Source organism: Liolophura sinensis, chromosome 1 (assembly GCF_032854445.1).
Source record: "Liolophura sinensis isolate JHLJ2023 chromosome 1, CUHK_Ljap_v2, whole genome shotgun sequence".
In the NCBI taxonomy this organism is placed as follows: domain Eukaryota; kingdom Metazoa; phylum Mollusca; class Polyplacophora; order Chitonida; family Chitonidae; genus Liolophura; species Liolophura sinensis.
Genome location: NC_088295.1, coordinates 49,672,749 through 49,687,801, shown reverse-complemented (window position 1 = coordinate 49,687,801; position 15,053 = coordinate 49,672,749). Strand labels below are relative to the sequence as shown.

The 15,053-nt window shown below is 40.9% G+C and overlaps 1 protein-coding gene across 1 annotated transcript in view; it reads right to left on the bottom strand.

Moving 5' to 3' along the window:
- LOC135461787 (E3 ubiquitin-protein ligase rnf213-alpha-like) overlaps positions 1-15,053 on the bottom strand; it is a 110,145-nt gene that overhangs the window by 53,700 nt on the left and 41,392 nt on the right. The window contains 18 exon segments of the mRNA XM_064739022.1: positions 1,128-1,235; positions 2,008-2,152; positions 2,864-2,937; positions 4,260-4,422; positions 6,830-6,967; positions 7,449-7,621; positions 8,000-8,170; positions 8,330-8,552; positions 10,179-10,357; positions 10,746-10,922; positions 11,128-11,235; positions 12,128-12,261; positions 12,478-12,560; positions 12,889-12,995; positions 12,997-13,131; positions 13,675-13,775; positions 13,778-13,797; positions 14,584-14,706. Of these exon segments, the coding sequence (XP_064595092.1) occupies positions 1,128-1,235; positions 2,008-2,152; positions 2,864-2,937; positions 4,260-4,422; positions 6,830-6,967; positions 7,449-7,621; positions 8,000-8,170; positions 8,330-8,552; positions 10,179-10,357; positions 10,746-10,922; positions 11,128-11,235; positions 12,128-12,261; positions 12,478-12,560; positions 12,889-12,995; positions 12,997-13,131; positions 13,675-13,775; positions 13,778-13,797; positions 14,584-14,706 (2,362 nt within the window).

The following is a 15,053-nucleotide window of genomic DNA, read 5'->3' as shown; positions in this document are numbered from 1 at the left end:
CCCACACATACCTGATTGAGGACAACATACAGACCCACACATACCTGGCAGAGGACATCATACAGACCTGCACATATCTGGTTGAGGACATCATACAGACCCACACATACCTGGCTGAGGGAACATACAGACTCACACATACTTGGCAGAGGACATCATACAGACTCACACATACCTGGTTGAGGACAACATACAGACTCACACATACCTGGCAGAGGACATCATACAGACTCACACATACCTGGCAGAGGACATCATACAGACTCACACATACCTGGCAGAGGACATCATACAGACCCACACATACCTGATTGAGGACAACATACAGACCCACACATACCTGGCAGAGGACATCATACAGACTCACACATACCTGGTTGAGGACAACATACAGACTCACACATACCTGGCAGAGGACATCATACAGACTCACACATACCTGGTTGAGGACATCATACAGACTCACACATACCTGGCAGAGGACATCATACAGACCCACACATACCTGGCAGAGGACATCATACAGACCCACACATACCTGATTGAGGACAACATACAGACCCACACATACCAGGTTGAGGACAACATACAAATCCATGCATACCTGGTGGAGGATAGCATACAGACCTACACATATCTGGTTGAGGGCACATACAGACTCACACATACCTGGCAGAGGACATCATACAGACTCACACATACCTGGTTGAGGACATCATACAGACCCACACATACCTGGTTGAGGACAACATACAAATCCATGCATACCTGGTGGAGGGTATCATACAGACCTACACATATCTGGTTGAGGGCACATACAGACTCACACATACTTGGCAGAGGACATCATACAGACCCACACATACCTGGTTGAGGGCATCATACAGGCCCACACATATCTGGTTTAGGGTATCATACAGGCCCACACATTCCTGAATGAGGTCATCATACAGACCAACACACATCTGCTTGTGGTCATCATGCAGGCCCACACATACCTGATTGAGGACATCATACAGATCCCCACATACCTGGTTAAAGGATCATACAGACTCACACATACCTGTAGAGGGCATCATATAGACTCACACATACCTGAAGAGGGCATCATACAGACTCGAACATACCTGGTTGAGGGCATCATACAGACTCTCATACAGATTTTCCAGGTTCAGCAGAATCACAGTGTTGCCTGTCTCCATACAAATCTTGATTCTGTTGATGTTCCTACAAATCTGAAAGCAGTCCGACAACAGAGAAATCAGCTACAATCAGAAAGTCATAATTCATAACTATTTTTACATAACATACTTTTACTGGGTGTACCTCCAACACAGATTTGTTTTAATGGGATTTTGGTTTGCAATACTAAAGACTGTTTCATACAATTCGTGGTCAGGCATGTAAAGTACAGCATGACTCCCAATATAGCGCTTGCAGGATTCAAAACTGCCATCTTTACCCAAGAGCTGGTTAGACCACATTTAATAATGCTTTGTATGTTTGTGATGATTGAAAGTTTACTCAAAGATTTAAATATTGTGATCGCAATGTTTGTGACCAAAATGGCTTTGTAATACTTAATTGTGAACGTGATCGTGGATCAAACAAAGAAGAGAAATTGACCAGCAGCCGATTCTACAAAGCCATTTTTGACTTAAGTCAAAATCTGAAATATAATTTAGAGCTGATTGTTTAGTACCAAGTAATTAAAGTTTGACCAACTCATAAATGTTGTCTTAAGACAAATGTGTCAAAATTTCAACTTCCAGTACCGAAAACAAAGCACTGTAAAGAGGTTTTAAATTTTGGCTGAAGTCAGAAATGGCCTTGTGGAATTGGCCCCAGGTAAAATTCTACACATATGTATTCCACACCCATTGGGCTGACACCAAACCTGACACCTCACTGCCAAAGACTTCATATTTAACTGACAGACATTTGTACAGAATGTAATCAATCCATGCTTCTGCTGCTGCAGAACAGATTATGTAACACTTCATGTACCTGTGTGTACTCCTGGTCTTTGGGGAAGCTGCTGCCAAAAATGGTGATGGGTGCCCGGCCAGCAGAAGTCTGGGTCAGTATCTGCTGCTGCAGAATGGTCAGGGCTCCATAATTCTCCGTCAGAAGTAGCAGGTATCTGCTTTCACTGGAAAAACAACAATCACACTAAGAATAAATAGGTATATGTATGTACTTACTCCATGAGCATGAAGTTACAAAGTACACCACATCACTGTGACACACTTATGTATTTGAGCTCCTACTTACATGATGATGTGTACTGAACCACAACACATCTCTGTTTACTCCTATAAACTGCCCGTGGGATTCCCCCAGGCTCTGCCCAAATTCTTACCGCCATAATGCTGGCCGGCGTCATACAAGTGAAATATTCTTGAGGACGGCGTAAAACACCAATCAAATACATAAATAAATATAAACTGCCTACCTGCAGAAAAAGCTTACAGGGTAGAGAGAGACATTATAAAGTTATTATTTCCACAAAACCAACATCTATATGTAGTATAACTGTATATTTCTTTTCAACTATCATTACTTTAGTTATTCTCTTTACTTTTTTTTCACCCTCTACATCAGAGATGACACTCCAAAATTTTAACAATAATTTAGGAATTTTGACTTTTGGCTTTTGACTCAACATTTAAGGCATATTCCAGGACTTTCCAGGTCACTAAATAATTTCCAGGACTTTTGAAGACAGGTGCGAACAACGATGCCAATCGAGGCAGCAGTTAGTGCCATTCTTTGGTATTTGGCCCGACCCGGGTTTGATTCCAGGTCTCCCTCTCTTTTGAGGCGGCCAATATCTGATGTACATGTAGTTCTATAGATTTACCTGTCAGAGGTGACATCCAGGAGACAAGCTTTGATCAGGCCAGCAGCTGAGCAGTCTGGGTCATTTCGACCAGGCTATGCAGGAAAGAAAAATTGTCATCTGATATCATTTGTTCATGCTTTAAAAAAGGTGTGTACTCTATCCTAGCAGGACAGCTCTTAAAATAGTACAAATGAAAAAAAAACTGCACAACAGTATCACACAAAAACATTTCTGAGAATACTCTGACCTCAGGATTATGAATTTCAAATAATTTTTCCTATTCAAGTTGTGGTTTTTACGTAATTGCCCCAAAACTCTTCAGAAATCATTCCATTTTTCTCCAAAATTCAACATCAAGCTTTATGCAAAACCGCACGAAACTTGTCTCTGCAGTTCACCATGGGAATGGGCATCAAATTTGCAACAATGTTTTCTTTCTGTCTTTCGTTTTCTGGCATCAACTTTGTAAGATGTGGTTTCTGTCTTTTGTTCTCAGCAAGCAGCAGAAGATCAAAGCCTCTAAATCTCTATGCTAGTCTTCAACACTCCACTCACTGTAAATCAAGTACATTCCTTTCCATCTTTTACATGTTATTTCTTCTTTTTTGCTCTTTTTTTGTGACCATTCTGCGTACAAATTATGCAGAGCATACACAGCAGATCCCCAGAACTATAATCTGTGACAGCTATACATGCAGTCCAGCACTACTATCTGAGAGCAATGTTTATTTTCTTTTCACTGGTCTTCACACAAGCTCAAATGCCACTGTATCTAGCTACCTGTGGTTCAAAACCAGATAGTTCTTGCCAATCTTTCTTCACTTTTTTCCCTATTATCATGAACTTTATAGACATCAGGCAAGGATCCCGGCAACAGAGTTGGATACCAGCCTTAATTTTCTTTAGTTTTGTTTTGCCATCTGTTTACCAACACGCACAAAATGTCCAACAGAAACTACATATATATATAGTAGTAGATATATGTATATGTCAGGGAAAATGTTTATGCAAACTTTTATCTTAATACTTGCTATTATATTCAAAACCAGCAAAGTAGTTCTGTCTGATCTATGCAAGAGCAGCCAGCCATGAATGATCAGGTTGAACAACATGGGCTAATTACCAATGAGCTATAAATGTACTGATGCTACCAGTTGTTAGGCTCCTCCTGGCTAAAGAATTGTAAAGTATGTATTCTGGTCTGATTTCTTGAGGTGGGTTGGGGTAATTTTCACACCATAGCTACTACAGCAGGGTTATTTTAATGCTCAGAACAAAAATCCTTGTTTGTACAAAGTAACATGTACTTTGTCTGGAAACAAAGTCTGGTGCATGCCAGATAAATGGTGTAAATACTCAATAAATACAGCAATATGTTCGCTCTTTTATAATGATCATGGTCAGTAAGACATACCTTATCATGGACATCAATCAGTTCTGCCAGCTTTTCTCTGAAGGACACCACTGGATCTATGCCAGCTAATCCCCCAAAGTTTCTCTTGATGGCATGTTGGAGTTGGAACCATGACGGTTTTCGTTTTGACTTCCTAACAAATCCGTAAAGCATCTTCAGGAGGCTAGTTTACAAAGAAAAGAAAAGGAAGCACATCATTTCAGATGACATCTGCAACACAGTGAATGGTTTACAAACACTCTGGAATGACACCTGCAACACAGTAAACCACTCTGGAATGCTGACAGAAACCGTACCAACAGTTTCAACCATGGGTCAGAACTATTACATGTCACTGATGTGTGCATGCAGTTACCTGATATTGCTTTACAATAAAATCTCATGAACTATGAATCTGACAAACTTACCCTATCCTTCTTTACGTGACACACTCTCCCTCACACAAACACAATGTACATGTCTAATAATATTAATGATAATATCTTTATTTATCAATAAATACTTATTTAGGTAGCAAGGTCAATTTACAATGAAACTGTCCTTCCCCAATGCCTTCAAAGAAAAACAATATATGGGAAGCATGTCTTTCAGAGTCCTATCAAAAAATACATCAATAAACATGCAGTTCGAAAGGTGAACTTGAATATGTTCAGGCACACAAAAAGTGCTGTCCTGGCAAAAATAAACAGGGTAGTGGGAGACGGCCCATTACTGGCCCCCTTGACCTGCCAGTCAGCTGGTTGAAGCCCCCTACACACATGTACACAGCACAAACCAAGTGAGTGGGAGACGGTCCATTACTGGCCCTCTTGACCTGCCCGTCTGCTGGTTGGAGCCCCCTACACACATGTACACAGCACAAACCAAGTGAGTTGGAGACGGTCCATTACTGGCCCTCTTGACCTGCCCGTCTGCTGGCTGGAGCCCCATACACACGTGTACACAGCACAAACCAAGTGAGCGGGAGACGACCCATCACTGGCCCTCTTGACCTGCCCGTCTGCTGGTTGGAGCCCCCTACACACATGTACATAGCACAAACCAAGTGAGTGGGAGATGGCCCATCATTGGTCCCCTTGACCTGCTTGTCTGCTGGCTGGAACCCCCTACACACATGTACACAGCACAAACCAAGTGAGTGGGAGATGACCCATCACTGGCCCTCTTGACCTGCCCGTCTGCTGGCTGGAGCCCCCTACACACATGTACACAGCACAAACCAAGTGCGTTGGAGACGGTCCATTACTGGCCCTCTTGACCTGCCCGTCTGCTGGCTGGAGCCCCATACACACATGTACACAGCACAAACCAAGTGAGCGGGAGATGACCCATCACTGGCCCTCTTGACCTGCCCGTCTGCTGGTTGGAGCCCCCTACACACATGTACATAGCACAAACCAAGTGAGTGGGAGATGGCCCATTATTGGTCCCCTTGACCTGCCTGTCTGCTGGCTGGAACCCCATACACACATGTGCACAGCATAAACCAAGTAAGCGAGAGACGACGCATTACTGGCCATCTTGACTTGCCCGTCTGCTGGCTGGAGGCCCTTACACACATGTGCACAGCACAAACCAAGTGAGTGGGAGACGGCCCATTATCGGCCCCCTTGACCTGCCCCTCTGCTGGTTGGAGCCCCTTACACACATGTACACAGCACAAACCAAGTGAGTGGGAGATGGCCCATCACCGGCCCTCTTGACTTGCCTGTCTGCTGGCTGAAGCCCCTTACACACATGTGCACAGCACAAACCAAGTGAGTGGGAGATGGGCCTTTATCGGCCCCCTTGACTTTCCCGTCTGCTGGCTGGAGCCCCTTACACACATGTGCACAGCACAAACCAAGTGAGTGGGAGATGGCCCATTACTGGCCCCCTTGACCACTGTTACTTCGCACAGTTAGATACTATTACACAAGCACCTATTACCACCGGAAATTAACATCCAAAAAACATCAGGTGTGACATAATCCTCATCAGTATCAACGTCACAGTTCATGGGGCCTTGGTGACAATTATAAGCAGTCCACGAAGCTCGGTTGCTGTTTGCGCATACTAATGTTTGTTGGTTTTTCTCAAAGATGATGTACGTATTTGTATGTTCCACATGGGAGAATTTGTCAGTAACACTTTACTTTTTACATAAAGCACTCTTTTCCATAAAACTGACTTCACTTGAACATATGAAAAATGGTTTAGTATGGTGTTAAAACAGCATGGTGTTAATAAATAAATGAAAATGCATTCAATACATTTCATGGAATGCTGATCAAGTTTCCGAGGCATATATCTGAGGTTGGTTACCCTGGGCACGAACAAGCTAGAAAACAGTGCCACGTAAAAATTCAACCGAACACTCCAAAATTCATGGGTTCACACGATCCTGTACACTACAGTTATCTCCCCTTTACTTTATAGTTATCTCACCTTTGTATATCACTTGTTAGGTAATGGTTCATTTCTCAAATTTACTTCATCAAAAGGATACATTTTATGTTCTTTAAATCTTGGCACAATCCGTAGACTCAGGGCTGCCAGCATATTTACCAAATGACAAAAGAATGACATACCTGTAAAAGTCTCTCAAACCAAAGAACTCTCTCCTCTGTCGAGTAGCTTCTTCAAACAGGTGAAGATAAGCTTCTGACATGGCTGGGACGAATGGTTTGATCTTGGAGCTGACGCGATTATCTGTTGAGCATATACCCCTTCAATCATAAATAAAAATAGTCACAGATCATATAACCTTCATTCAGAGATAAGACAGCACACTCACTGAACATATACCACTTCAATCAAAGATAAATAACACTGTCACAGAACTTATTCCAATTCAATCAAAGAAAATAAAAAACTCTCCATGATACTTTGTTAACATCTGGAAATTATTTTGAATGAGTTGAGTTTCATGCATGCTCAGTATGACGATTCAATTGACCCAAATCAGATTCTAAAATACAGCTTGTCACAAAGTATGACTAAAATGACCCCCATTGACTTTGAAAAAGCTAAGGTGACCAAAACTGTACAGGGTTCTCCGCAATACATAAATGTGTGCATCTGGTTTAAGTCTGGTCGAACAAACAGACTGATGTCAGCCACTACAACAATGTTCCTAGGTGAAATTTAATTATCCAAATTATTTTCTGTCTTCTTACAGCTAATAAATGAAATAAATCACAAACTTACTTTGCACTCTCCATCAGTTCCTCAGCATCTGGCACCTCTCGCTGGACAAATACACCTCTGTTCATCTTGGCAGGGTCCAGCGCCCAGTTAGATATCCCGATAAATGCCACCTTTTTGTGAGGTTCAGGTTCCTCATCGCCCTGACAACCATCCTCCAATAATGGATGGAGAGTCTGAAAGCAATTCACTGATGAGGCCACTGGCTCAACAGGCACTGGTTATTTTTAATGGAAACTATTGCTTTTAAAACAGAGTGACATCTGGTTGCTGTATAGCCCAGCTACCTTAGACGACAAAATTTACTTTTTGAGTTCTTTTTTTTTAAGTTTACTTTTGATGAACAGTTTGATTGATGTACACATCAATTCTAATCACAATCAGATTATATGCATATTTTTGCTTGCATCCATCAAAGAGGTTAGGTCAATTGCTGATTGCCTGGCCAGCTACACAGAAATGCATGCAGTGTATACATGTACCATTGTCACATGACTGATAGCATGGTTAGAAAAACTGAAGCCACTTGTATGCAAAGTTTACAATCCTGTTACCTTCAAGGGCATCTTAGGAGAGTCTTCCGCCAGCCCAATCTCATCGAGGACAACTGCTGAGACGAACTGTTTCAAGTTCTTGTCTTTCTGGAACTGAGAGCACTGACGAAAAGTCCCCAGTATCCCATCAGCAGTGGAAAGTGGGCTACATTGGAAAGACACCATCTGTACCTGGACGTGACAAACATCTCATTTCAATACACATGTACATCTACACAAAACAAAACCCCATCTCACAGACAACAAGAAAATGGTACCAAGAATAAGAACAAAGAAATTTCGTTCATCCAAAACAACATTGGACTAAATATTCAAACTAGTTCCTCATACTTGTTTAAATTCCTTGAACAGGTCTCCATGAGCAGCACTTCCTTGCATGGCATCTGCCACTATGGTCTTGGCCAGAGATTTGGAACTGCCAGGTTTGCCAACCAGGAACAATGGCAGACGAAGTTCAATAGCCACCACCATCATGAAAACGTTTTCTTTGAGGGCCTGGTTCCTGGCTATGTTGTCTCCAATCTTCATCTCATCCAAAAAGGCATCTTGACAGCTGCATCAGTAACATATAGTACAATGTTTTTTAACATTTACACATAAGAAGGTTTAGCATGGTTGCTTTTGTGGTATATTGCAAGACAAAATTAGGCAAACAAAATATTCTAAATAATCCAATTACCTATAGTAGGAAAAAAATGCCTGACATGACAATTTTCTTGATCATGAAAGCTAAGATTACAAAAGGATAATTAAAAACCATCACATTAATGCATGGTATATTCCAAATCATTCGCATTCATTGTTAGACTGGTTGTCAGGATTATGGGGGGGGGGGGAGGAATCTGGGGAAACCCACAATGCACAACCAGATGCATGTACCTGACAACCCTCCAGCCTAACGTGTGGGACATTGTATGGGCACTTTGGACAAGTGGATGTGTAATGTGAGGATTATGGGTGGAGGAATCTGGGGGAAACCCACAACACACAACCAATACATATACCTGACAACCCTCCAGCCTAATGTGTAGGACTGGGAGGACTATGGCTGGAAGAATCTGGGGGAAACCCACAATACACAACCAATACATGTACATGTACCTGACAACCCTCTAGCCTAATGTGTGGGGCTGGGAGGATTATGGGTGGAGGAATCTGGGGAAACCCACAATGCACAACCAGATACATGTACCTGACAACCCTCCAGCCTAATGTGTAGGACTGGGAGGATTATGGCTGGAGGAATCTGGGGGAAACCCACAATACACAACCAATACATGTACATGTACCTGACAACCCTCTAGCCTAATGTGTGGGGCTGGGAGGATTATGGGTGGAGGAATCTGGGGGAAACCCACAACACACAACCAATACATATACCTGACAACCCTCCAGCCTAATGTGTAGGACTGGGAGGACTATGGCTGGAGGAATCTGGGGGAAACCCACAATACACAACCAATACATGTACATGTACCTGACAACCCTCTAGCCTAATGTGTGGGATTAGGCACATTATATGGGCATGGTTTCGGACAACTGGATTTTTGGCAGAGACCATTTATTACCTCAACCAATAAGGACCATTTTATAATTGTTGCCTTTGGACACACTCCAAAAATTGTGCCCTTATAGAACAACAGTGAATTTCACAAGACGAAACCAACGCCCTTGAAAAAAATCCCTGACCCTGCCTGGCAGCTTTTACTGGACTGTGCCAACATCCTCACAAATAGGGTTTGACCGCTTACTGTCCGTGGCTCAGTTGGTTAGCGCGTTATCGCAGCAAAATGACTCAGGAGCCTATCTCCAGTGGGGTCACTGTGAGTTGAAGTCCTGCTTCCTCTCTGTCTGTACATGGGAAGGTCTGCCAGCAACCTGTGGATGGTCATCGGCTTCCGCCGAGCTCTGTCTGGTTTTCTCCCACCATAATGCTGGATGGCATTATGAAATATTCTTGAGTACGATGTAAAACACCAGTCAAATAAATAAATAAATATTGTCATCAAGGGCCACGCCAAGAGAAAGAACTGGAGGATCTAACAATTCCCTGTCCGCCAGTGACAGCCACAGTTTTAAACTGTTTATACTATTCACGAGCTAACATGGAATGATCAGATTACTTGTGAGTTGAAAATTAAACTGAAGTAGGCCTACATGTGTGTGTGTGTGGGTGTACCTGGTGATCTCTTTCAGTAGGGTCTCCTCATCAAATCCACAATAGGCAAGCTCTCGGAAGAACCTAACAATATGTTTTCTGTAATCAACCCTTGACTCATTGCTTAAACAGGCATGGTAACAGGTCCCAATTGCAAGCACAAGTGATCTGACCAAGTCCTCCAGATCACTAACTTCTGTCTGTAAATATAAAGGAACCAGCAGCATTGACAATATGTGCTAAATTCCGGAATGTAAACTTACGACTAATAAACTGAAGGTATCGTTCCGCTTAATGGTGGACTAAAGTAACATTATTGACATAATTTTCGGTAAAGAAATAAATTATTTGATAAAAGATAATTTAACAAATCAGTGATATTTATAGCCAAATAGTGTTAGCGTTTAAGTTTTAAGGGAAACTGACTGCCCACAATCATGGCAAAAATCAGCTATTACTCTGACAATACACTGTTTATTCACTCTAATATTCTCTAATGACAATTAATAACCAAGCAAAAACTAGCTGTCTCTCAGCGATCCTTTGTCATGGGTCAACACAAGGAAGGTTGGGTAATGACTACAGTACCAGTGGCATGCTGTCCTCTTCTTGTTCTGTTTCAGAAGTGTCTTCATCTGACATGTCGCCTCTGACCTTGATGTGGATTGTGTCAAACAAATCTGTGACTCGACTTTGTTCATAGAACCAACACATCACCTTCAGGGCACGCTCCACATCACGCAGACTTACAAAGCTGCATTCATTCTAAGAACGAAACACAGGGTCAACAAGTCAACAAATACTTAAAAATTTAGCCAGTACAAATGAAAATAGCCAAAGTTACATGTACCCTTGATGTTCAGTTGAACTCTTATACAGCACTTCTGATACAGATGGCCTAAAGCTGCATGCATGTCCTCAAAGCTATTACTGTATATACATGTAGGTGGCATGTAAATGATGCCCATACCTTCAGCCCTCTCATGAATTCCTGTGATTCTGCCAAGATTGTGGTCACCTGTTCTGGAAACTGGCGAGACTGGATGGTGTCTTCATCTTCAAACAGCTCTTTCTTAAACTGAAACGAAACAAAATTAAAAATTTGAAGAATTATTATGTGCACCATCTTGTTTATTGTACCTGGATTTTACCAGACATATATGTATACTCTCTGATAATATTGTTACTAACAGTTACACAGTTCTTCACCATCTGATATTAGGTACTTAAGCATTGCTGCACCATCTGATATTATGTACTTAAATATTGCTGCACCATCTCACATTAACTACTAAAATATTGTTGCACCATGTGATATTAACTACTAAAATATTGCTGCACCATCTGAAATTAACTACTTAAATATTGCTGAACCATCTGATATTATCTACTTAAATATTGTTGCACCATCTGGTATTAACTACTTAAATATTGTTGCACCATCTGGTATTAACTACTTAAATATTGCTGCACCATGTAATATTACTACTAAAATATTGCTGCACCATCTGATATTAACTACTTAAATATTGCTGCACCATCTGATATTAACTACTTAAATATTGCTGCACCATCTGATATTAACTACTTAAATATTGCTGCACCATCAGATATTATGTACTTAAATATTGCTGCACCATCTGGTATTAATTACTTAAATATTGCTGCACCATCTCACATTAACTACTAAAATATTGCTGCACCATCTGACATTAACAACTTAAATATTGCTGCACCATCTGATATTATGTACTTAAATATTGCTGCACCATCTGGTATTAACTATTTAAATATTGCTGCACCATCTGACATTAACGACTAAAATATTGCTGCATCATCTGACATTGACTACTTAAATATTGCTGCACCATCTGACATTAACTGTTTACGCAGTTCCGTAGTAAAATTCACTACTTACAAAGTTCTGCACTACGTTCACCATGCTGTGCCAGCCGATCTTCACTACTTACGCAATTCTGCACCATCTGGTGTATGTACATCTTTTCCACGATGGTGTCGAGCTGACCAAAGTCCCAGACAAGTGGCAACAGGCTCTGAGGTAAGGCCTGGACTCTGTATACTAGTCTCCTCATTGGTACAGACCCTGTCAAGGAGAACCAGCAAATTCTATGCAGTACGTGTACATGTAAAACTGGATGTTATGCACATTTCCAGTTGACAGATTATTTTCCACATTATGTATACTTTTTTTGAATAGCAGACAGTTTGACTTAAAACTTGCAACATAATTTCTTATCTCTACCATCACACTTTGAATGAACGGCTAACCAGGGTACATCATGACACCAATCACACATACCGAGTCTGTCCACAGTTTTCTCTGCTTCAACATGGTAGCCTAAGCCTGCCTGCTCCAGTCTTCTTATCATCTCATCTGAATGTCTGCAACAAAGACACAATTTTTTAGATCCAATCAAATTATAAATTTTTTTTTGGTCAAATTACCTAAAACCTGCTGAAAGCAATTATTTTCACTCTGTATCCATTTTACGTCAATGTTTTGATAAAAAAATAAACGAATGAATGACTTTACATTAGGAGTGTTACTGCCATGTTCTAGCAATGTTTAATAATGACAGTAATCAGATCACTGGTAAAATTTCAGCAAAATATGGAACAAAGTATAGAAGCCTGCATACATACATCTTTGGTAACATGCACAATTTAAAAAGCCTTACAATATAACCACTGTGCATGAGAAGACACGTACTTGCGATACGGGTTACAGGCAGCCACTATCTTGAGGTTAGAGGTCAGGTGTAAGGGCTCTCCATCCATGCAGCCATCACACATGATTTCTTTGATCAAACCAATGGCCTTCTGTTGTGTTTGCTTCATCAAAGAACAGCACAGTAAACATGCCTGAGCCATACTTTTCACAGTTCTCTTTTGCCCTCTCCTCGGCTTGGTTCACCTTCCTGATGATGTCTGCCTCAGTTGTACCTCCATGGACCTTGCGATATAGAGTATTTGTCAAGGTTTTTAATGTCAAGTCACACAATTCCTTAAGAAATGCCACAATTATGATGTAAACTCCCTAAAGAATGAATTAATGAATTATTCTGCCTTCAGCAGTATTGCAGCCATATCAAAGCTCCACAGAAAAAGTACAGACCTTCGAAGGTTCTAATTTAATAATAGACTTCATCAAAGAAATATTACATGTAGGAAGGTCTCTCAGCAAACTGTGGATGGTTTCTCACCACCATGCTAATAATAAAAAAAAAAGAACTTCTGAGCATCTCCATGTCAATTTTTGTAACTTTCTGCCCTCAGGCTGGGACTTTCCTATAAAATCAGAGCTGAAAGCTCTTCCAGGTAACAATTTTGGAGACGTCCAGAAGTAGTGTTTAATTAAATTATATCATTTACTAATAAGGAAAAGCTGGATGATCTGCCACTTCAAGGGCATTGCTCCACCAGTTTTTATGTAAGATTATGTACATGTAAATTGTGAGAGGAATTTATGAAATACCTTATAATAACTGCGACTCACCTTCATCAGGACCATGTTTGGGACAGTCTCAAGCTCAGGTGGTTTCTGTAGAGAACAGAGGAATTTGACCAATCTGGTTTTTCCACATCCTGTCTCTCCATCACAATGACTGGAATGCCACACCTAAATCAATCAGTGAGAACACAGAGGTCAAACAGCTAGGTCAGCATTTTCAAGGTCGGACACTCAATTCTGAGAAATTGCTTGACAACAAAACTGGAGTGGGAAGTGGCATTTGTCTTTAACTTCCAAGGACACTGCAGAAAAGGGTTCAAACTCGGCCTTGGACAAGAAATTTTTAGACTCCTCCACTCTCACTGTTCATGGGGGTTAATGTCAATAAGCAGTTAATGAAGCTAGAGCTGTGTGAACAGCTTAACGTTAGCTGAAGATGACTTGTCTTCCACCAATATGGTGTGCATATCTGTAGGTCAAATGAGTTAAACCTTGTCAGTTACCTGCTAAAGATCAGAGCAGGTATGCCGTCAACATTTATAAAACTGACTGAAGTCGTCTTAATGAAAAGTGCTTCAGCATAGTATTAAACAACAATCTGGACAATTTCAGTCTTAATCAATATATCATAGGAGCTGTGATTTACTTACATGGTTTTCATTTTCTGATAAAACTTTTGAACCGTACAAAAATCAGGATCATGACATAGCGCTTCTCCAATAACACCTGAGCCTGCACCATAATGCCATCTCATACAACTTTGCTTAGTGTTTGCTGAGTGCAGTATACTTTATCAACGTATTCTTGCTGTAATTAGGTAATGAATCAATCTTTGTCAACATTTCAATTTAACAGCTTAATGACTTGTAAAAAAAACAAATCAAAAACACTATGTTGATTATCAGCATGAGAAAACTGATACAACTCTGCATGCATGACTGCATGGTAACCTACCTGAACCTCATATATATGGCCAGCATTTTCTTGACGTTGTCTGTGGTAAGCTCGTACGTATGATCTGGATCATACATCTCCTCAATCCCCATAACACGACACAACTTTATCAGTTTCTGCTCTCTGAAATCAGGTCATTACCACAAGAATCATCTTATTTATTTATATACTGATTTTATTGGGGATAACCAAAAACATCTCATTTTACAGTGGCAGAAGAGAACACATCATGACAAATGCCAGACAAATCTATCGTCAAACCTAGTGGTTTGAGCGCATGAGAAACCACTTGTATGGGTTTTATTCCTCAAGAATCCTTCACAGAGGCCATGCGGTAAGAATACACTAAACTCTCTTCAACAGCTGAAAAGCACATTAGAATGTAACACTGTGCTAAAATATTTACGGTATTGGTGAACTGTCAAGATTTATTCATTTTAGTTACTTATCTGATTGTGTTCCATCATGTG